Source organism: Anas platyrhynchos, chromosome 4 (assembly GCF_047663525.1).
Source record: "Anas platyrhynchos isolate ZD024472 breed Pekin duck chromosome 4, IASCAAS_PekinDuck_T2T, whole genome shotgun sequence".
Classification (NCBI taxonomy): Eukaryota; Metazoa; Chordata; class Aves; order Anseriformes; family Anatidae; genus Anas; species Anas platyrhynchos.
The window spans coordinates 3,642,245-3,666,220 of record NC_092590.1 but is presented as its reverse complement, the minus strand read 5'-3'; the positions used below and the strand labels follow the sequence as shown (position 1 = coordinate 3,666,220).

The 23,976-nt window shown below is 41.0% G+C and overlaps 1 protein-coding gene across 7 annotated transcripts in view; it reads left to right on the top strand.

Moving 5' to 3' along the window:
* WDFY3 (WD repeat and FYVE domain containing 3) overlaps positions 1–23,976 on the top strand; it is a 185,898-nt gene that overhangs the window by 32,759 nt on the left and 129,163 nt on the right. For 5 of the 7 annotated variants that reach the window (XM_038178689.2, XM_038178691.2, XM_038178688.2 and 2 more), the window contains exons 1-2: positions 13,243–13,264; positions 19,328–19,538. In XM_038178689.2, coding sequence (XP_038034617.2) covers positions 19,359–19,538 — 180 coding nt within the window. In that variant the 5' untranslated portion in view covers positions 13,243–13,264; positions 19,328–19,358. Of the gene's footprint in view, positions 1–5,101; positions 5,194–13,242; positions 13,265–19,327; positions 19,539–23,976 lie in introns of those variants that run through there. The other 2 variants (XM_038178692.2, XM_038178693.2) reach the window with 2 other exon arrangements.

Below are 23,976 nucleotides of genomic sequence, written 5' to 3'. Positions count from 1 at the left end.
TATTCACAAAATATCTTAAGTGAGGGGAATGCAGCTAAGCTGGAAACCTGTGTGGTGTTTGTATTTATTTATTTATTTAAGAAGTGAGAGGGAAACATGAGTGGATTTTGTGGTGTTATTTGCTCAATTTACTTCTTTCCAGGAACCAAATGATTTGACTGCTGAGATTTTTTTATTCAGATCTTTTTGCAGAGTGTCTGGCAAGGGAAACAAGCAAAGTGTATTTTATTTGTGAAACTTCAGAAATGCTGTCTAGAAAGCACTGAGATATTTAGTGTAAATAAAAATAGAAACACAGTTAAAACTCTGGGTAGAGTATTTAGTGGGGTGCCAGAGCACAAATGTTTTGTGTCTTAGCAAGCCAAGTACTTAAATGAACAAGGGGAAGGAAGCAGTAGCTGCTTAGAGAAATTAACCAAATCAGAAATTGACTCTGTTTCATGAAAAATGGGTTTATGCTTACTGCCATCAATTCTAAAGAACAATGTTGGGAAGTGCAGCAGTTCAAGTTCAATTTTCTATGCACCTTGTTTTAACAAAAGGTAAGATGTTTATAACAAAAATTGTGTTTACTGTAATGCATGCTGACTCGATGTATTGCCTGGTTTAAATAAAGAAATAAATTTATTCCTCTGCTGCAGGTGGGGGGAATAATCTTGCATAATAATTGTAATCCTACATAATATGTAATAATCCTACATAATAATTCAGACTACATATATAAACTCTTCAAGGAATGCCCATAGGTCAGGACTCTTCTGAAAAAGAAAATACCTGTTAAATTTGGTGATAATTACTGTGAAGTGTCGGTTGAGGTTTTATCAGTTACGCTCAAGCTGGCCACCCTAATATTATGTTTTGGCAAGACAGTTGAAAATATGTTAACCCTTTAAACTTAAAAGAAGCACTTCAGTGCAGCAGGGAGCTCTATGTAAGTCTGGCGTGGGAGTGGAGGTGTTTTCAGTGACTCAAGCTTTTTTTCCTGAATGGTCTGGAAAACAATGGATGTGCTTGCTGCCAGGGTTCAGTGGTGGGTCATGAAAATGAAGTGGCTGAGAGTCAGGACGTGGTTATGGGGCTTCTCGGTTGTGCTGGTGTCTGCTGACTTGCACACTGTGTATGTGTACGTAAGTGCAGATGTGTTCTGGTGGCTGAGGCATCGTTAAGGTATTTGTTTTGCACTGCAGGTGGAGATGTGGTGGCACTTGGCAGTACCTGTTGCTCATCGCTTAGTTTTTCATGATGTAATAGCTATTTATACAATTCTGAAATAGTTATGAGAAGGCACCTAGTGCCAAATGGCTACCTTGGTTCTTTGCTGTGCTTCTCTGCCCTTTTGGGTTTCAGCAACTTCTGGGACACCTGGGGTCTGAGCAGGCTGCTAGCGGGAAAGTGAGGAGCTGCCTGTATGCTCGCCGCCTGCCTGGAGCAGCCTGAGCTCCCCTGCCTGTCCTGCGCCCCGGCTGTGGAGGAGAGTGCATGGGACGGTTGGTGAGGAGAGCAACCGTGCTGCCCCTGGTGTGCTCACCATGTGGTCAGAGGAGGTGTGCTCCCCATGTGGGGTCAGGAGGGTGTACACAAGCCTCTTGGCTGAGTGCCCTAACTATCTGGTAAGACAGGTCAGCTTGAGTCTTGATTGTTTGGAGAACACACATCTCCCAGAAACAAAGAGGATAGGTTTTCTTTTCTGCACTTTATGTGCCATTAGATTTCCCAGAGGTGTTTATCCTTTGCAGAGGAGGTTTCATCAAGTGGGAAGTAACCAAGATCAGCCATGCTATTGAGACTGGAAAGAAACGGTTCTAATTTCTCAGAGTTTGCAGCACGGTTCCTGTCCAAGCGTAGTACAGTTGAAGGACCCATTCAGACTCTGCTCTCTATGCTGTGGGATGCTTCTGAGCCTGCCGCATCATTTTGGGGGGGAAGTGAGGAGCCTGATGTGGCTTGAACTCTGCTAGGCACTTGCAGAGCATCACTATTTGTGACTAGGAGGCTGAAAAATGAGTTCTTCAGTTACTTGGCTTAGTTACCTTTCTTCTGTTGATGTCAGCATCCTGGCATACTCAAGGTTGAAAAGTTTCTGAGCTGCCTTGCTCCTTTTGTTGTTGTTGTAAAATACATGGGGTGTACCGTTGGGTTTGAACTCATTTTTGGTAATTCTGCTGATGACAACAGAGAATTTGAGCTTGGCCAGTGCTCAAAATGATTTGATGTAATTAAAGGAGGAGTGGTTTACTTCTGGCACCGAGGAAAGCATTTAGCTCTTGTCAACAACGTTTACACAGCCTCTCCTGCCCCATTCTATTGAGTTTTGGGACTGCAGGTCAGAGCGGTCTCATTTTGTGATGAACTGTTTCTCAGGCCATTGTGGCCCTGATAAACTTACACTATGGAAGCAGGGTGAGTGTAGGGGAATCAAGATTTAAAGAGAGAAAATATTCCAAGTGTATGAGGGAAATATTCATAAACTGGGCAGCTTGGTTCTCACAGACCTGGTTGGAAGACTGGTTCCCTAGTGCTCTCACAAGATTTCTTCTTATTTCTGTTACACCAAGTAAGCAATGCATATGGAAGGGGGGAAGGGGTGTAGAAGCTGTCTCCATGCTTTCACTTCCTAACTGTGTTTTTTTCTTCTTTTTTTTTTTAATAAACTTAAGCTGGAGGAATTGCTGATACTGCCCTTTGATTTCTGCTCAAGTAAGCTTGCGGTTTTTGGGTACTAGTAGTGTAACTGGTCATTTGAGATTTGCCAATATAGTAAGTGTTAATTAAAGCTGGCATAATTGTAGTCTGGTCTGATTTGGAGCCAATACAGGAGATTTGCTATGTCTGTATTTCAAAATCTATGGTTTTGAACCTAAGAGGTTATTTGTGATATACTAAAGTTCGTGAGAGTGAAATGCAGTTGAAGGTGTAATAGAAACTGCAGTGAAGTATCTGTGCTGAGATTTATTGCTGACCCAGTTCCAGTAACTGTTCCCGTGACAAAAGGGACAATTGTTTATACCGCTAGTTTAAGTACTTACAGGCTCCTGTGGAGGTAAAAATAAAAATGCTCGCGTTACTTCTTGCATGCCAGAGTTTTGCAGTCCAATTTCTAGGTTCACACTTGATGTGCATGCACTGTTTGGTGCAGGCTGTCGATTTGATGTTTCTCCTACAAACAGTTGCAAGATAGTGACATATAAGTGAGCGGTGGCATGACAGGTGGAAGGAAAAGAGGGAGGCCTTCCCTCTTTTAACAAGGCCAGGATACTGTTGGGTGGTTCTGTGGATGTCTACTTCTCCCCGGGCCTGGTGTGAGCCTGGCCTTTGGCACTGGTGAAGAAGTGTCCAAGAGAACTGCATGAACCGGGAGTATGGATGCAGTGATGCACGCAAGACCAGGTTCTGCGGTATCTGCAGTATGCTGGCCTTAGTTTATCAGGAGAGCACAGACATGCACAGCTGGGTTGAAAGGATGGCATCTGCTTCGCATCTTCACGCCCTGCTTTTTGGGAGGCGCAAGCATTGCAGAGGCCAGTTGTTTGGAAAGCCACAGGGTACTTGCTTTGAGCTGGACCGTGTCGGAGAAATGTGGATAGTATTTAGTATAGTTCATAGTCCATAGCAGAAAAAGGTTGTGTCAAACAGCAGCTGTTTTGCTGGAGCTGACCTCCTGAAATGGTAACTGTAAGTGGCTGCCCTGTGGCTGTGAAGGGGAGGTGCAGGTGATCTGAAGCCATGAGGATGCTGTTGAGCATGCTTGTTGGGTGAGTGCATGCAGTGCCTAAAATGCATCCCACTGGAAATTAAACTCATACACTTGGCTTCCTGTTCAGTGGGTGGATGCCACTATCTTTTTCTAGTCTGTTCTTCCACTTTCCTAGATTAAAGTACAAGTGCCCTTTTGAAAGCTAGGCTTTACTCAGCAAGCAAGGGCTTCAGGTCTTACCTGGAAATAAACACAGTTCAAAAACTCCCAAGAGTCCCAAGTGGTGCTCCCTTCCCATCCTAGGAGTAGCAGGGGTTTTATGGGGATGGAGGATTAAGTTAGAAGAGAATTGACTGGTTTTGCTGTTGATGCTGAAATCTTGGGCCTGCTAGCAAGTTAATTTAGTTTTGGATGCATATAAGTGTCGTAACAAAAACGTGTAGTTATTAAGCATTACAAGATTTCTCCAGGCAAGGAGTCACATTAATGCCACCTCTTTTGCAAAGCCTTTCTAAGGTACACTGATAGTGTGCTTGCTTCTTCTGACTGCTCTTTTTTTCCCCCTATGATCTTCCCTGTTATTTTTACTATACAAACTAAAATTAACAGCATAGATTTCTTTTTAATTATTATTAAGTTTTCCTTGTTGATTGAGGATATGTCTGTATTGCATATTTTACCATAATGTAGAAACACCTGTGCTACTGATGCCAAACATGGCAGATTAGGAATCACGGGTGAAATAAGTCTTTTATCACATAGCTAGTTAACCAAGGCACAGTATATCACCAAGGTACCCAGCTATTTGCCAGGTGCAACAGCAAATTAAGCTATATTTGCTGCCTCTATCAACTGACTTGGGCTAGCTGGAGCATCTCAATGTGATTGCTTGCTGGAGCCACACAGGGAGGAGCTGAGACTCTCTGCCTGTTGCTGGTTTGTGTGCATCTACTTGTGAAATCCTAGATGACCCAATAAGCATTTTATACCTCTGCAAAATGAGGCAGAAAAACTAGGAAAGGCAAGGGAAAGTCAGTTCAGTTCAGTAGTGTCACATTTGCTCAGCTTAGTTCCTGTTCCCTTCCTATAATGATGAGGAATCACCTAGTTGCTCAGAAGGGTGCTCTTGCTGATCAGTGGCTGTTGCATTACTTACCGGCCTTGCAATTGACAGGAACTCTTTCAGCAGTTTGTGTGCTTTGAATGTCTTAAATGAAACTGGGATGATAATGCTGGTGTCAGTTTCGTGTTTGCTACAGTTCCTTTTCCAGGAGTTACTTAAACATTTCTTAGCTTTGTGAAACTGCAATTGTTCTAGGAGCAACTAATCTTTGATTTCAAAATGGCAGAGCTCTGATTTCTTTGACATATTTGTATTCTAACCTGTTTTCATCTTACTTTCTCTAGCGAACAAAGAGCTTTGGTGTTGAAGAGAAACCCCAAAAAGGAATGGGCACTGTTCTGAAGCTGTTTGCCCTGATCCCAGGAATGCTGTAGAGGTTAGTGATGGCAATGCTTAAGTGCTTCCATGAAAATTGGCTTTAGATTTGTAATTTGTCATACTCTTTAACATATTCTGTATGAATCAATTTATTTGCCTGTCATAGAAAAAGAGGTAATATAGGCATACTTTGAATGCTGATGGTTTAAAGTTGCTCTACTCAATCAAAATTAAGGCTTTTGTTGATTTATGTAGAAGTCTTTGCATGTTTTTGGTTGACTTGAATCGCTTGATATTTATTTGTTGTAGCACAGTAAGTCAGGCGCTGTCTGAAACCTAGGTATATTTAGCTGAGTGAGTTAGATGGCCTCTTTTTCCCATGTCCTTTTCTTTTATGGTACTTTGCTGTCCTTTAGTAATTACAGAAAGCATTGAAACCTACTATTGAATGGAGGTGGTGTCGTTAACTTTTTAAATGTTAACTTTTATGCATTTTAATTTGAGGATTCTGGAAATCACAGAGATGCACGTGTGGAAGTCAAGGAATTTTCTTCTTGTGTCAGAGCAGAAGGCAGGTACCATGCAGTGGGCAGTTATTCCTGCCTGCTTGCCAGGGCTGCCTCCCTCTATTTGTGTTGTGCAATACAGCTCAAGCAGTTTGTTTTGACTCCTGAAGCCGCGGGTGGGCTGCTGCTGCAGCCTTGCTTCTCCTTTCGTGTTTCTGCGTGCACGGTCCAGAACCCGGACTGCTGCCCAGCAGCTGCTGGAGGGTCAGGAAGGGTGGAGCCAGGGGAGAGAAGCACTGCGTGGGGTGGTCATGGTACATGTGTTTCTTTGTCTTGCTGAGGATGTATGTGTGAGGGAAAAAATGATTTAAGCATCCTTTTTGCTAGGTTGCTGTAGGAGTTGTCAGAGCTTCACTCAGCATCTTATGCCTTTTTGCCCATAGGACTTTGACCTAACGTTTATTGATTGGCAGTAGTTCACTTAGTCTGTCACAGAACAAAAATGTAACACCAGGGAGGAACGATTGTATTGTTACAGAGATTTCATAGAATAAGATAGCAACCTCCACGTTTTCTATATGGGATGGGTCCGGAGAGGTCTGGCGTGCTGCTTTGTCCTAACCTCCCAGTGATGGAAAGGGACGTTTGCATGCTGTGCTTCTGCATACACAGCACACGTTGCACAGTTGTCAGATTTTGCTGGAAGATGGATTTACTGACTGCCTTTGAGGTAAACAGCAATATTTCACATTGCATCAATAATTTTTGCTACTGATGGACTAATGCCTGAAAGACCATTTGACGCGTTCCTGTCTATTGGTTCTGCCATAATCTTTTACAGATGTGAAGTGCAGCAAGGGGGTAATTATCTCTATTGAGGTTAATCCCATGGAGATGATGCTCTCTGATTCTGTAATCCCTGCTGCTGGTCTATTTGTCATTTTGGAATATGTCTCTCTCTCTCTGGTATCCTTGCAAAAGTTTTCTTGGCAAAACTGCAAATTAAGTTAGTTAGACTGCAGACACCTTGTGCACCAGAGGGATAACTGGAAGAGTGAGGATGCTGTGCATGATCTGTGCCGCATCTTATGTCCCCAGTAGAAGGTATGGGAGGAGCTACTGTTGATAAGCAATAGTCTGTGCAGGGTGAGCTTTAGGCAGTACCTGGGTAAGTCTTTATGTCCAGTTAGTTAAAACAATTCGGAAGCACAGTGAACCTAGCATGAGAGTTTTTGTGATTCCATTATAACACAAAAATCTGCCTGGAAGAAATCTCTAAGGCATGTTGCTGTAGGTGCAGCAATAACTACTCCAAGTGCTAGGAGGCCAAACTCTGATGGGTAGCAATTTTTCCATGTGAAATAACAACAAAACATGATATAACATATCATTAGCATATATAGCATATCATAACACGATATTGCAGTTTTAGATTGGGAGTTTGTTAGAAATCATGTTAATTCTTTGGCATTGCTAAAAGGTCACCTGAAGGAGAAGGAAAAAGAAAAAGGAAAAAACAAAACAAAACACATCAACTTTACTACTTGTGTGATAGGTGACAGAAGTGCCAGCAAGAGACTGCAGCTCTCTGCTTTGTGCCATAGCCCCCTTCTGATCCATAATAATCCAAGTACCTCCTGTGGCACAGATGGATATCCAGTGACTGGAAGAGTGTTTTCAGGAAGCTGTGGCTTCTGCCCTAATTTACTTTCTGTACCTGAGGTTATTATTGGAGGAATGAGCAGGTAAAGTGGGGAGACATTACATGAGTAAACATATTGATATGTGCATTTCTCTGGGAAATGATAACACCTGAATTAATATTTTTTTTTATTAAAAAGCACAAAAATTGTCAGTGTTAGTCTGAATCAGCTGCTGCATAGTTTTTGATGCTGTGCATACATACAATAAGTAGTATTGCAAGCTGGAATAGTAACTGCATAAATAAATACAGAAAAGTGCATAAATAAATATAGAAAATTGAATTCAAAACAAGAAATTACACGCCATCTTACTTGTTTTATTTTTTTCAAAATAAATCAGTTTATTTTAACTGCCATTTCAGTAACTTTCCTTTACTTGGGGATGAGGAAAAGGGGAGGCAATACTGCTATACAGATGGGCTTGCAGGCTATGGTGCATGGTTCTCATCTGTGGTGCCAGTTTCCCGGCCAGGCGTGCTGTCCTTCTGCCCTCGCGCGGCTTCTTCTGCTGCTGCCTCTGCTCCCGAAGGTGGCCGTGACAGGACGGAGGCCAGCAGAGGATGTCCCTGCCCATCCCTGCAGCGCCCATTATGTGGTGGTAGAGCCCTGTGCTCGCAGGCGGGTGTCACCCAGCCAGGAGCTGGGGGGCCCGCAGCAGAGCATCCTGTCCCCTGCACCTCATGCCTTTGGAGGAGAGGATCCCAAAGCTGAGATGCTTGTGCTCAGTGTGAAGAAGTCCAGGTAGGGAAAGACTTAACAAATACAAGCTACTGGCATTGGTTGGCATTAACACCCCCCACATACCCACCTCATCCCCAACTAACATGTAATTACATGAAGTGCTGCTGGTAAGCTTTATCTCTTGTTGCCAGTCTCTTCTGGAGTTGTCCATACTCGTATAAAGAGAAACTGAAATGAACTACAAGCGGAGATCCAGTCCAAGTACAGTGATGCATATTTAACTAGCTGTGCATAATTTTTAGCTGTTTAGGCTGTTGACTGTTAAGAAGTAAGTGAAAAACAGGTAAATTAGACCTAGTGTTCTATCTCAGAAAGAAAATACTGTCTTTAAGTTGGTCGTGAAGAGTTTTCAAAATGCAGCCAATACAAGCTGCTGTTCTCAAGTGCAGTAGTCCCACTGTGAGGATTTGTAATCAGCTTCTGTTGGACACTTCTTAGAAATGAAACAATGTTGGAGAAGAACATCATATTACAATAGTAACTTGTCTGTATCTGCTTGTAGTAGGCTTACTTTTTACTTTATTCAAAAGAATCTCACTCTTTTGGGATTCTTAGCTGTCCTATTTTATCTTGTGGCGTATTTCTTAAACTTTTCTCAAGAAAGCATTTATTTACTGTGAAACACAACTCCAGTTTTTGCACTATTGCTAACCAGGAGAAGAACATGGGGAAAGGAGAGGATAAGAAAAATAGTGTTGAAAGTAGTTATGGTAAATAGTATGTATACCAACTCATTAGTACTGGCATAAAGGACATAGAAGTACATCGAGGTGCTCGAGCGAGTCCAGAGAAGGGCGACGAAGCTGGTGAGGGGCCTGGAGAACAAGTCCTACGAGGAGCGGCTGAAGGAGCTGGGCTTGTTCAGCCTGGAGAAGATGAGGCTCAGGGGCGACCTTATTGCTCTCTACAGGTACCTTAAAGGAGGCTGTAGTGAGGTGGGGGTTGGCCTGTTCTCCCACGTGGCTGGTGACAGGACGAGGGGGAATGGGCTAAAGTTGCGCCAGGGGAGTTTTAGGTTAGATGTTAGGAAGAACTTCTTTACCAAAAGGGTTGTTAGGCATTGGAACAGGCTGCCCAGGGAGGTGGTGGAGTCACCATCCCTGGAAGTCTTTAAAAGACGTTTAGATGTAGAGCTTAGTGATATGGTTTAGTGGGGACTGTTAGTGTTAGGTCAGAGGTTGGACTCAATGATCTTGAGGTCTCTTCCAACCTAGAAATTCTGTGACTCTGTGATAAAGAAATTAGATAAGCAGGAATTTTTTGAGATTATGTTGCTGTTTTCTCTCTGTATGAGAGAGACCAACTTTATTGCCCAAGAATATCTGTGTCCCCTTCTGCCATTTAGCCAGTCTGCAAGTGAATACCAGAAACCAATTTCAGCAGTGCTAAGTACTCAAATGAAGAGCGGGGGAGAACCTGAAGAATGCGTTTACTGAGCAATTAGTATTGCTTTACGGGTCTGCAGTTTTTAATCTGCATTGCAGATTATTTAATTACTTGTAGCTGTTTAATCGCTTAGGTGGCACTTGGACATATGGGGGACTGGAGTCTTGTGGCTCTGATGTGGTACGCTAGCTCAGAAGAGCCGTGTCCTGCAATGTGCCCATATTTTAAGAATCTTCATCATCATATATAAATTTCTGTATCATACAGTGGTCATCTTTTTGAAGGAAGAACAATGTGGTCTTCAGATTACATTTTTTAAGGAACATGATATCATGGAACGATAAGACTTTGGATCACTTCATGCTTTATTAGAGTCTGGAGACTCTTGGGGAGGTCGTCATGAACAGAAGATGGCATGGCATCTCTCATGCCTTTCTATGTGAAAAGCCATCTGCAATTGTATTTTTCTTTTGGTTTGGTTTTGTTTAGGAGTAGGTTATTTTGGTTTGTCTTACTTTTGTGGTTTGGCATTTCCATTGTAATTTGCAAAGATAGAGAGATGGGTAATGCTAATATTATCCTGATGCTTATTCAGTGGAGAAAAGCTGATAGTTATAAGCAGATAGATGCCAGTAAAAGGTACTTATCAGTTCTTCCCTTGTAAGTTCTGAGAATTTGCCAGTAACTGTAGACTGTTGCGGGGGGAGGGGACTTGCAAATTTCTGCCAGGGGAGGTTTAGGTTGCATATTAGGAAAAGCTTCTTTACTGAAAGGGTTGTTAGGCATTGGAATGGGCTGCCCAGGGAAGTGGTGGAGTCACCATCCCTGGAGGTCTTTAAAAGACATTTAGATTTAGAGCTTAGCTCTAAATCTGGTTAGTGTTAGGTCAGAGGTTGGACTGGGTGATCTTGGAGGTCTCTTCCAACCTAGATGATTCTGTGATTTCCATCCCGGCACCGCTCTGTGAGCCTGGCATCCCTCCTACAGGCTCAGCCTGTCAGTCAGGGAGCAGCAGAGGCACTGGCGAGTTTGTGAGGAGCCCGAGCTGCTTTCTGTAAGGAAGGACTTGCCACCTGTTGTTTGGTCTTTGCTCCTCACTCCACAAGAGGCTTCAGAAATGGGTCTGACCATGCAGCTTAAGAGAAGCTGTGGTCGTTCACCTTTGTTTAGTTCCTCTCACTTCAGAAATAACCAAGTGTTTGTGACCAGGATTTTAATGCTGATTTTGGGAGGGCTGAGGGTTTGTCTCCCCCTCCTTGATGCTTTGCTCTTTCTGATACACTTTTTCTGACTATTGTAGCAGAGAGTTGAATTGTGTTGCACCAGTCATTCACATGCCAGTAGGATGACTTTATTGCATCTCTTATCCAGGTTATTAGATGCAGGCAGCTTTATCAAGGCAGGTTTCACAGACAGCAAGCTTCCACTTGGTGTTCCTTCATGTGCAGATTTCCTAAAGGCAGAAAAAAAATGTTCTTTTGGAATGTAAAATCCTGTTTATGTGGATAGGGATAGTTGATGCTTTAGGTTGTTCTTGGGGGGAAAGAAAACAGAATTTGCCCACTTTGTGTAATAGCCTCCTCTGCTTAAAACATCTGGCGGACTATTTAGTGAAATGTATCCATCCTGTGGTTATATTCACTGTTGTGATTACTGAACAGGCTGTATGGGACCACCACATTTAGAATATGGCCTCATTGCTTAGCTGTAACAGCCTGCCCTTTGCTCACAGTTCACAGGTTTCCTTCCCCATCTCCCTCTGTTGCTTGCAAAGTGAAGTAGGCCAGAGTATTCATCCCTGTTCCTAATAACGGCTCTTTGTTGATTCTGGTAGAATAACTTTTCAGGGAAGGCTTTGCTACTTCACCCATTGTGGAGCATGGCTCTTGCATTAGCAGTAAACATTTTTCATTTGTGCCTTGGTTGATGTCTGGACGCTAACCAAGCACACAGTTTTCTCTTCAAATTCCAGGTTATTTTGCCTTCATGTTTTTTGTTTTTTTTTTTCCACTGTTGCTGTTCTGTTCTCCCACTCTGCCCGCCCTTCTCAAGGGCTTCTTAGCAGCATTTCATCTTCTGATCAACATATCTGAGTTATTGCCATGCGGTTCAGGTTGGCAAAGTAAAATTTCAGTTCTGCTCTATTCCCGACAGGCTATAACTGGCATTCTGTTCATCCAATTAATGCTAATCAGTTTATTAATTGCTTTGGAAAACAAGACAGAAGAAACAAGTGTTCAAAGATGCTTAAGACATTTTACTATGGAATGTGGAGAGAGCTCATTAATTAAAACTTGCCCACCAAAAATATTGAGAAAACAAATAGTCCATTGAGTATTAGTTTTTTTTTTTTTTAGCAGTTATTACTGATCATTATAATATACTGATTATTATAATATTTAGTACACTTTGCCTGACACTGCATAGCTTAAAGTTTATCACCACTGGTTATCTTCTTAATGGAAGCACTAATAGTATGCATTGTTAATTTAAGCAATTTAGTAATTGTTTTATATGCTTTAGGTGTCATGTCCTGATACTGAACAAGATATTCCTCTGGTTCAGATTTTTTTCTTAGCTGAAATGCCAATGTTTCTGAGACATTTCAGTTCCCTGAGCATAGACTCACAACCAGAATGTTGTTTCAGTAGTTGCTTTTCCAGAGTTTCTCACCTGTAGGTGTTAATAGCAGTACCTCTAGAGGTTCGTAGCATAATTCGAGATTGTTTTTATTTTGTCTTGCCATCAAGCTGGTGTGGCTGGGAATCAACACTAATTGCTAACACCAATCTGATAAATTCTAGTTTCCAGAAGCTATCTGCATTAATCATCTGCCCATATGAGACTACTGAAAACATAAGTTTTTACTCTTTATCCTGAAACTTTACCTTATTTGGGATGATTTCAATATTTAATGAGTGTTCCATAAAAGAAGTGGCAGTAGAGAAACATCTCCTATTTTTGTCATTATCTTTTGTGCCTGTGCTCCTGCCAGCTTGCACTTGCTCTGCTTGCTGGTATTTTTGTGTTGTATAGGTTTCTGTTGCTTCAGTTACTAAGTTTCCCTCTCAAACAATGTCCTTTGCTCTCCTGGAAGGGCCTGAGGGCTTGTGCACAGGGCACTAGTTCGGACTTGGTTGAACTAAGCCAGGGCTGGCTTTCCTTTCTGAGACTGTACTGTAACCCTAAGATCAGAGGAGCGGAAAAAATGCTACAGGAGTGTCTTTGCACAAGCATGGGCAAGCAGCTTCATTGAGCCTGGATGTCAGTGGGCCAACTGAACGTGCTAACACTGGTCTCTCCTGTAAGGATGATACCTGTACAGAGTCCATACTTTGATCTTTATTATAATCAATGACTAGTGTTGATGACTTTTTCTTGGAAAAAACATTCCTCACCTCCTAAAGCAGACAGGTTTCTCTTAGATGTGTGGAGTTTCGTTTGGTCCTCGGCCCTGCAGTGACAATTGTTTTTTTTTTTAATTATTATTATTAATATTTATTAATTATTATTAATAATAATTAAACCATTTATGTTTTTAAATTATTAATAATAATTAATAATAATTATTATTATTAATAAAAAAACCATAAATGGTTTAATTTTTTTTTCCATTTTCTCCTTAGGAAATGCCCTAGAACAAGCAGCTTGTGGCATGGAATTTCAGGCTTCCTTCATGGCTAGCAAATCCTGATCAAATGTGGTGTTACATGCAGATAAACTACTTAGATGCTTCACTCTGAAATTTGCAAATGAAGCTGTGTAGGACCTGGCAGTTACATGAGGATTTCAGGTAGTCTTTAGAGCTCAGCTGTATTTTTTGGTCTTGGTTTGTGAAGAGATGAGGGACTGTGTGTGTCGAAAATGCCTTAAAGATGAGATTTTTCTGTGCCTCTTTTTGCTTGTTGATGTACTATTTATTATGTGCCATTTGGCATCAGAAATGTGACAATTACTTGTGCTATGTTCCTGACCTTTTTCAAAAGCCAATTTTAAACCAATGTTAGTTGTACCCATTCAAGTGTTCCCTATAGCTGATTAAGTTCCGTTTCTCTTGGAGTCAGTTGTTGTAGTTCAGAAGGAAGTGAAAAATGGTATTTCATTTGATGAAGAGGATGTAGAGTAAACAGTGCAAAGGAAGACATGCTAAGTGATGTGTTGTTAGTCTAAATAGCCTGTGTATGAACTTAGCAGCAGTTTGTTCAGTGGGCTTTTGCAATCCTTCAGCCTGATTATTAATTCATTACTGAGCAGAAAAACAGGCATCCTAAGTCTTGTTAAAAGCTTGTTGGAGAAGAAGCAGCACTAAGAATTGTGCCTATGCTGGTTACAGATCCAAGAGTAGGAAGTCAGCTGTAAGCGTATCAGCATCCAGCCCAAGCCAGGTTCCTTTTTTTAGGCTCACGTTACAGTTGTGCTCCTGTTAGGGAAGGAAAGCACACATGCTTATTTGCTCGTGCATGCTCTCTTCTTGCTCTGTGTAGGATGGCCTTGCATGCCCTTCCTCTTTTATAAACCAAAAGTCATCCCCAGATGTCCATCAACATCCCGTGTTTTCATTACATCCCTTGCCTCTGCGTGTGCTTCACTCATCTCTCAGGTTAGGTAATGCTGGTCCAGCCCTCTTGCAATTCAAACCAAGTTGAAGAAGTTTCTGAAGTCACAGTGTTGAAATGGGTAGTGGGTCTGCACTTCAGATCCTGATGTTTGTGTGCAGAAATAGCAGCAAAGACAACTGAGGCAATCAGAGCTGTGGTGTGGAGTTTTGCTTAATGAGGATTTTTGTTTGCTTTTGTAAGCAAATCCTCATTGCTTAATGAGGATTTATGTTTTGGGGTGGTGAACAAAAGGTTTGTAGCTTGGAAATAGTTTATTAAATTTCTGGAATTCATTTGGTGTTTATATTTATTTATTGAGAACAAGAATACACAGTGATAATGCAGTCTTCCTGGGCATAAGCTTACACTTGTGTCTCATGGAAGAGGAGGAAAAAAATACGCTTTTTTTCTTCTGCTCTACGCAGGAAAAAAAAAAAAAAAAGAAAAAAGGAAAAAAAAGAGTACTTGACTTTCTTATTAGAACAAAATGAGGTATAAAAACACAGCTAAATTTAATTTTCATTTAAAATAATGCTAGAACAAACAAGAAAGCAAAAAACATCGGACTAAAACCCATGCATTTTTATTCTTAGTGAGACAGCTTTCCCCCATCCCTGCAGGGTAGGTCAGAGGCATCACTGTTATTTAATTGTTGCCCTTCTCTTTCAGTGAACATAAAACATTAACCTTCAAGAGGGTACAAACCACAGGAAATACATTCTCTCAGCATTTGCTATTATGTATCATTATCATTAATAATTTGTGGGAAATGGACCTAGAAAGAGCATTGATAGTCCATGTTTAGTATCTGTCTTTTTTACTGACCAGTTGTATCAAGTTCTACATGGTGTCTGTTGAAGTGCTGAGAATTTTTGTGTTCAGTGATGTCAAGGCATAAAGGCTGGACTGGCTATAAAAATAGTGTTTTTAATGTTGCAAGTAACAAAGGAATTCTATCTTTAAATACTAATCTGAGCTTCCTTCAGGGAAGAGAAAACTGCTTTGAATTCTCTAGTTTGGTCACTACCCATGAACTGAAATGATCTGTTTCACCTGCAGAAAAAGAACAGTGTTTCCTCAGGTTGGACTCAGCACCTAATATGCTTTTTTACATAAATGTCAGCTTTCTCATGATAACATAATGTTGGAGGAGATACGTTTTAAAATAATTAGGTACAAAAGGGGAAAAAAAAAAAAAAGAAACAACAATTCCTGAAATGATAGTGTGTTCTTGCAAATCCTTGCCTGAACAGTTCTTAATAATACTTCACAGTATAAAAAACTGGAGTGGGGTTTGAGGGTGTTTTCCTTTTAGAAGGACTTCTCAATAAAAAAGTTGCTCTTGTAATCACATGACTAGTTGATTAACAAGAGAAGCTTAGTGAAGGAATGAGCATGTTTATTACTGGGTTGGCATGCTGGCTTTGTGCCAAGTCCTGTTCAGCAGGCATCAGGCAGTATTCCTCAGATGAACGCATGCCAGTCCAGGCCGCTTGGGGAGAGTTGATGGCCCCCTTATCAGCAACACAGTTTTCTTGTGCATCATTTTCCTTGTGGTGTCCTAACTTGGTTTGGGGGGGGGGGGCGCGGAGAAGGGGGAAGTAGTTCTGTTTCTCATTTCCCCTCTTGCTAATGCTTTTTTTTTTTGTGCAAAGAAGATTTATTATTCCAATTCAGTTCCTAGGGAAAGAATGTGTACCCAGCCTATAACACCTCTTCACTGTTTCTTTCAAAGGCCAAAAAAGGTCATTTTTAATAGTGTATGTAACAGTGTATGTATTCGTCTTCAGAACGTTAATATCGACTGTGCTGGTAGGCAATCTTAAAATGAGGAAAGAAGTAGCAGGTGGAGCGTGGAGGGAAATAATAGGTATGGAGATGACAGATCATAATGGATTTCTGTGATGGTTGGCACCAAGACTTACCTTCAGCTTCTCCTCCTCGAGATAGATTGTGTGAATTTATGTGGGCCTCCCATTATAATCTATAAAGAAATCAGTTGATTTCTGTTATGCTTTCAAGCTACTGATGTAATACCACTATAAAGCTTGGAGAAATGTTTGTGACTGTAATAACAAAGCAGATAATTACCTAGCTGCTTATTTAAATAACACCCTTTTGGAACTAGATGCATAGCTGGGACCTCTAATAACTACTGTGAAAATAAGTCTGCATTTCATGCAGCTTCTGTTTGTCTACTTTGTTCCTTCACAAATGTTTTGATAGCTCTAATAGTGGTACCTGTACATTATCATACCCGGGCTCATGTTCATGATCCTGCATGTTTGTATGTACTGGTTTTCTTACAGTGTCAGTCTTCGTGCTTTGGAAGTTGTTGATGGCTTATGTAGCCTACTATTCAACTGCTTGTCCAACAGTTTCTGCTAACAGTAGAAAACACTGAAAAACTATTTTGATTGGTACAAGGTATCTCTTGTATCTCTTGCACTAACTCGAGTGAAGCTTCTTGAGACCCTCATGAGCTCATCTTGTATGATTCCCATATACATTTACAAGAGAAAAGTGAAGAACATCACGAATGGGCCTACACGAGGGCTTCTCAGATGTGTCAGCCCTGCTTTGCTCGTATGAAAACATGCTGCCATCTCACAGCCAATGGCAGAAATTGGATGGGTTGTTCAAGTATTCTCAGGCTGGGGTGTTACTGCACACTTGATTTCTCCTCATGGGAGAGTTTCCTCCTAGTATCGTGAGAAAACAGGTGGTTTACAAGAACAGTACTTTTATTGTTGTTTTTTTCTGTGCATATTAGAAATCTACTGATCAGGTTTCTTATTTTGGCCCACAGAGAGCATGATGCTATGCACGTGCACTTTTAGCTGGAGTGACAAAAGGTCTGTATAGTGGGTTGAACTGTTTCAAACCCTCCTGATTAAGCCATCTGCCCATCAATGTGATGCTGAGTGATGAAGCCTCTGCTTTTTTCGTTTGCTCTTTCAAAATTAGCTTCAACTTATTACTCATGTTAAGGAAGTCAAAGACTTTGACAGCCAGACTGTCAAACTCAATGGGTCTTTGCAAGCAGTGCATCTATTCGGGGAACGCGTTGGGGCTGTGTAGTGAAGAGTATGGCTGTACAGCAGCGGGCTTGCTGGAAGATGCCATCAGGATGGAGAGGGGAGGCTGTAGAGAGCTGCTGTTCCTGAGAACGAAATCCTCTCCTCCTGTTTGTGCCGTTACATCCAGGGTGTTCGGCTTTGGGGACAGAACCTGATGGGGAGAAGGATGTGAGCTGGTCTCTGAGGAACTCAACACAAACACCCTTTCAAACAAAGGGTTCGAACATCACAGGATTAGCCCCTCCCCGAGTTTCCTTTGACTAGGCAGCCTAATGATTAAGGCACCACCAATTTCAGCATAATGTATCCATTGACTGAAGAATTTAGGAAAAGTTTTGGTTTCCTCATTTTTAATTGCATGAGTCTTCCTGACCTGAAGCGTATTACTTGTACTATTTCTTAGGGATAATACAGTACAAGATGACAGCCAGCTCCATCTCATTTCTCTTGAAATGGGAAAAGTCAATGCATATTTCCAGCATGGGCTGTCGGTTGCTGGCTTGAATATTAGAGAAGTTTCACTTCTTTTTTGTGTTTCCTAAGCTGTATTTTGTGTTATGGTAAGATGTTTATCGTCACTCCTTGATTTGTTTATTTTATGTTTTTCCTTTGAGTGAAACGCTGTTTTATGAACACATTGCAGAAGGGTATTTCATCTGGGCTTAAGGAAATAAATTATTTCTTTTTGTTAATACTTCTTATCAGTGATTAATTATCTTGAGTATTAAAAGCACTATCTTTGTTTGTAATTGGTATTTTTTCCTGTTTTTTTTTTTTTCCCAACTGCTGTCTCTTCCTATGACTTGATCTCTGAGTTTAATATTTCTTTAGTAATTGGTCTTTTCCCTCCACTACTCTAATCACAGTACCTCTGCTGTCATCACTTCTCCTTTTCATAATTGACCCTTCAAAGTAAACTCTTTTCAATAATTTCAGTAGATCAAGTTCTTGACATTTCTCACCATACGGCATTTTCTACCCTTGAATAATTTTTATAGCTCTTGCTGACTTTCTTCAGTTTCTGATGGTCTTTAACCATAGAGAGGTGGACATTATAATTCACAAGTGACTGCATCTTTGCTTATGTAAAGCCAGGCCTCCCAGGGCCCCGCGACTCTCTGCGGGTCTTTGGGGATTCTGATCCTGAAGCTCTGTCAACAGGGTTGAGAGGTAAGATTATATGGTTACGTGTGACGATACTGATCCATCTACCTCACCCATGGGGCACATTTGAGATTAAAAGTTCATACAGTACATGCCCTTGCACAGTGATCTCTGGTGCTGTATGTATGATTAATCAAATATGCGAATCCACAGGCATATGGCTGTGGATTGAGCCTTTCATTGTTGGTCTCCCTAATTTAATGTATGGACATGCAATTTTCTTCCTATTCTCCTTTACTCCTTCCCTTGAATCTAAGTGCAACAATAGGCCCTTTTGCCGCAGTGTGCAGTCCATTTACCTACTCTGAACCTCTCAATTCTTTTCTGAGTTCCTTGTTTGCAATCTTCAGTCTCACATTCCGAAGACTCAGTCTTTGTTCTTTTGAAGAACGGTACAGGGTTACATACAGATGCTACGTTACATCAGTGTGATGTTTCAAAACAAGCTTCTTGTGCTTCAGGAGTGAGAAGACAGGAGTTTTCCTGCAGACCAGATAGCTGAGGTGTGAGATCAATGATAGCTCCATATGACAGCTGTGTCTATTTACTGTGCAGAAGCTAGGGCAAAAAACAAAGCATGTGTTTGTATTGATATGACTGATATCCAAGAGTGTTGGAATGTCTCGTTCTATTACAAGTATAGAAATGAAACTAATTTTTAGAGTTATTTTGAGTACTTTGCAATATCCAGATAATGTTTCCATAAATGTTGTGGAATGAGCATCGAAGAATCACAGAAGTGATTCTAATAAACTGTACCAAAGCATTTTGCTATGTTTTAAGAGAAATCAATTGTGCTTTATGCTGAAGAGTCTTGGACGTTTTCCTGCTGGAATTTGTCAGCTTGAAATCTTCCAGGCACACAGTAATCAATTTCCTAGCATATAGAATTACCTAATGGTGTTAACTGCAGCATGGTACTTCGTACTGAGGGGATGCTATGTGTTTAAAGGTTTTGATGGAGCTGTGTCTGAATCTGCTGTGCTAAGCGAGTTTGTTTTCATTTCTGAACAGGATACGAGGGACTTTCTGCAAGTCAATCAAAATGAATATGGTGAAGAGGATCATGGGCCGGCCTCGGCAGGAGGAGTGTAGCCCCCAGGATAATGCGCTGGGGTTAATGCATCTGCGCCGCCTCTTCACAGAGCTTTGTCATCCTCCACGGCATATGACCCAGAAAGAACAGGAGGAAAAACTGTACATGATGTTGCCAGTGTTCAACAGGGTAAGCTGGAGAACCTGTGAGAGGTGTTTGCTTTATTGGAAATGACTGCTCTTATTTTGTATTCCCAAGACTGTCAGTTCTAGCATAGTAGAAGTTACGTGTACTGTTGGCATCCTGTAACTTGTTTCACTCTTTCTTCATGTAGTGTTGTGCAAGTGGATGAACCCATCTAAGGATATTTCCTATTTTCACTTTTCTGAGATGAAATCCACAGTAGGAAGTGGACTGCCAGAGAGCTTTTCTGCAGAGCTTGCAGTTTTGATGGTCATCTCTTGGCTGTGGAGAACAGAGTACCCCTTGTGACCTTTTTCAGGCTGAAGTTGTCTGCTGCTGCGGTCTTTTCTCCTCTTTTAACTGTGATTTCTACCCGGAAGTTACTTGTAGCAAGTTTATACCCATTTGTTTGTGTGCCAACACTGTCCTTGACTCTAAATAACTCTTGCAAGTCTATGCAAGCTGAACAATTTTTTATCTCCTCTCATGATAAATTCTCTCTTCTGATTGTCCTTGTAGCCTTCCCTACATGTGGAGTCAGATTTGCTCTACTTGAGCAAGGGCCTTTTTCAGGGGAGAAGTAATAGCTGCATGAACATTGACATTCATTTTTCACTACCCCCTAGTGCTCAGGCGCTGAGAACTTGTTTGGAGACAGGGCTGTGGCCGCTGGCATTGGTATTAAGAGGAGCTAAATCCTCTTGACACATATCACTCATTTGTTCTGCCACTTCAGTGAGCATAACAACTTCAGTGGTGGTTTTAGGCTCTTGAAAGAGCAGTAAATGCATGAATGTAGATTTCTTTTTTTTTTTTTTTCCTGCTGTGACCTGAACGCTTGCTTCTCAAGTTCCTCTTGAATGATGGCATTGTGGTTGTATATGCTACTGTGAAGAACTGGGATCATGGATAAAGGCAAAAACTTGCCTGGGAAGCCATTTCAGCTTTCTTTTCCAAGGTTTATGTTCTGTTGAACGTATGGCTTTTGATGGTGTAGCACATTGAACCACTTCCATGTTGTGTAGAAAAAGCAGTTCTAGTTAAGGCATAGTACTAATAGGATTTTCAGACTACTAGGCAGTGAATAAATCCCCTAAATGTCATTCTGTTGCCCTAAGTCAGGGAGAAAGAAGTAAGCTCGCTTCCTATTTTTTTTTTATTTTATTTTATTTTATTTTTTTTTTTTTACAAATTAGCACGGTGGAGTTCTCTTGGCTTGAGAACATGAATGCTACTTGGATGCTGTTATACTGGGAATTCTCCATCTGGTGGTTACAGGTGGTTGATAATTCTGAAAAGGAGCATACCCACTGTATGCGCTGCAGTGCTCTGTGGTAATCTGCGGGTGCAGGTGGTGTTCTTTCCTTGCCCCAGTAGTAATTAGTTGCATTTTCTGTAGTGCTTTAGTTGTGGAAATCACAATGTGTGATAGAGCTGGGTTTGTGGGAAACTAGTGCAGCAAATAGTGCAGAGCAATCTTTCTCTAGACATTGATTAGACTTGAGACGAAAAACAGGTTTAGCTTTTAATTTGTTCTGTATTACTACACTTTTTTTCTACCCTTAATACCGGTTTCTGGGTTTGTTGAAATTCTTTGTCCCTCTTCTTGACCCTGTTGAATCTTAATTACAGTTGTCTTATGTCTTTGTACCGTTTGTTCTTGCTCACTGTTGGTCATTCAGCTTTGTTATCAAACATTTTGGAGAAAAAAGAAATCATTACCTGCAAGTCTTATTACTACTCAAAATCAGCTCTTGCCTAACTAGTTTCGGATGCCATTTAGACTTCTTTGATGGCTTCTGCTGTTCTGATCTGTAGGAGGACATTTCGGCTAATCCGCAGGTCCCATTTTACACCTGTTTTTTCATACTTTTTCCTTCCCCAAATTACCTGTGCCTGTCCTCCACTGCCTACATCACCAAATTTTGTTGATGGGCTCTTAGTTCTCTAAATCCTTGACAGCCTGTTGTTCCCTTCTTGCCTCAGGCGAACTTCATGCTGAAGATGTGTTCCTCTGTAGGAATATGTTGCTTTTGGATCCTAGCTGTGGTTGTCTCTCTCCTTCTTCCTTCTTGTTTCCTCGTTTGGCTTCAGCCTTTAACTTGGCTTTAACTTAAACACCATCCTCAAACTCTGTTTTTAATCTCTGATCTTCTAGGAGCTGTCCTTCTTGGCACAAATATAAGCTCATCAGACATTGTCACTTCATTTTCCAACTAATGTAAATTCTGAATCCTAGTTTGGCATGATGATGGAAGCTCGTATATTTGTGCTCAATCACTCCCTTACTCTATAGTCACTGATAACCGTTACCAGTTGTGAACAGTTAGTGTAGCACAAACAAAAATTATTTCTCTTTGTCAGTCAAATTTCATCTGTCCCTATTATTTGGGTATTTTTTCCTTGACTTTTGTACAAATGCTTAGTTGTCGTCTTGTGTTCAAGAGGCTGAGGAATTGCAATGTCATTGTGTATTTTGACTTCAACAGAGTCCAGGTTTCCTGTTTAGGTTCCTGGTTAATGCTACTTTCTTCTTTTGAGACTTACACACCAGATCTGTGGTGGCTTTCTTGGCTTATAGCCTCATGTTTTCTGGAGTGTCAGCTGTCTGTGGTATGAATTGTGTTGGAATTATCATGCTAGTCTAGCTACTCATAAGACACAGTAAGGCAAGCTCTGAGTGGATTGGGAAAAAGAAGCAGAAGGGGAGAAATATTTCTTTCTCTCACAAGTCTTAGATAATAACATGTTTAGTGGAAAAGCTGATAAGTATTGATTCACACTAAATTCTGAGATTTAAATTCCTGTGAGACCCACTTGTGTTGAAAGGAAATGGTAAAATGTTGCCAGACATTGCTTTCATAAAACATTCTTGTTTTTCAAAGATATTGCTTAGCTGCAAACGTTTAAAGTTAACAGTTAATAAGTTGATTTGAATTCAGAGTTTGAATCCCTCAGTTACTTTGCGTAGTAGTGATGATTGCGTAGTAGATGATTTCTTCTAATAGGTTTAAGTGAGATGGAGTACTTCGTGTGTTACTACCTTAAGCCAAGTCTACAATGCTGAATTTTACTGAATGTAGTAGAGTGTTAGGGTGACCAAAATCCATGTGCTTCCCATAGGCATCCAAATGGCCAGCAGCAGGCAGCTAATTAAATATACATATTGTCCTGGAGTTTTCAATGCTTTTTTTGCTTCCCATCTAAGCTTGCTCTGTCTGTGTATCTATCTACTTATTTATTTGGCAGAGAAGGCTGAAGGTTTGTGTAGAATACAGTTCTCTCTGATTATTTTGAGGATTATTAATCAGTAAATCCAGAGGAGCTTGATCACTCTTCTGTTTATAGATACAGCATGTCTCAGACATGCTTGCTAGTTCTGTTTATGAATGGGTACATAGAGGGTTTGTTTCCTCATTGTTCAGGAAGGCTTGTGAGATGTTGAATCACCAAACAATGAAAAACTAAATGAATACATAATTCAGAAAATACTTGTCCTCTGTTGTCCTCTATTTGAGTATTCAGAAGACTCCTTTTGGAGGTCTGCACGCACGCGAACAATGTTCTCAGAAGCAGCTTGCGGTGTCATGCATTGCGGTGCCAGTGTCTTACTAAAGCTTTTGCAATATATGAAAAAAGTGAACAGAAGAATGGAGAGGCTATGTATTCTAATGTAGAATAAGTGGCCTATGAATAAGGTAAGCTGTTTAGTTTTTCTTGGAAGAACCATGCTTTTGGTGGTTAAAAAGATAACTCAATGGTAAAACGTTTCATATCCTATTCTGTGTTTTTACTGCCTTTAATCGAAGACTATACCAATGCACAATGCAGATGCTTCAGTGCAACTGTGAGCTCCGTGCGTTTCCTGTTAACTGTTGACTACCTTGTGAAGCTTAGGACAGGTTGTGGGCCTATAAGCACCTGTTTCTGTGGTCTGAGTATGAGAGCTTGGAAGATAAACTAATAGCGGCCAACGTGTGCTCCAGTCTGGCTAGTCTTGGCTAGGTTATAGTGGTGAACAGGCATGCCTTGGAGCCTCTGCACTTCTCATAGCTTATACAAACAAGTCTTGTGAAAGGTACAGGAGCTCTGTGGATTGCCTCCATGGGGAACGTTGCTTCCTCTTTAATTGCAGTGAGCAGTAGGTTTCTTGGCCTGAAACAGCCACCCACCTCTAGCCTCTGGGCTCCCATTGGCCTTTTTCATTGATAATGCCAATTGCATTTTCCTATGTGAAAACACTTTGGTTTCTGGTGAAAACTATTTTAACAGTAAGGAAAGCGACTGTTTATTTTTGTGTTTCTGGCTCTGTTTCAATATGGCTTTGAAATGCAAGTAGGCAGGAAAAATATTTTTGTCTGCTCGATAATGTGCCAGAGCAACTGACACTAAGGAAGAGAGTAAGAAGTAAAACTTAGACAAAGGTCATTCTATCTTCTAGCTT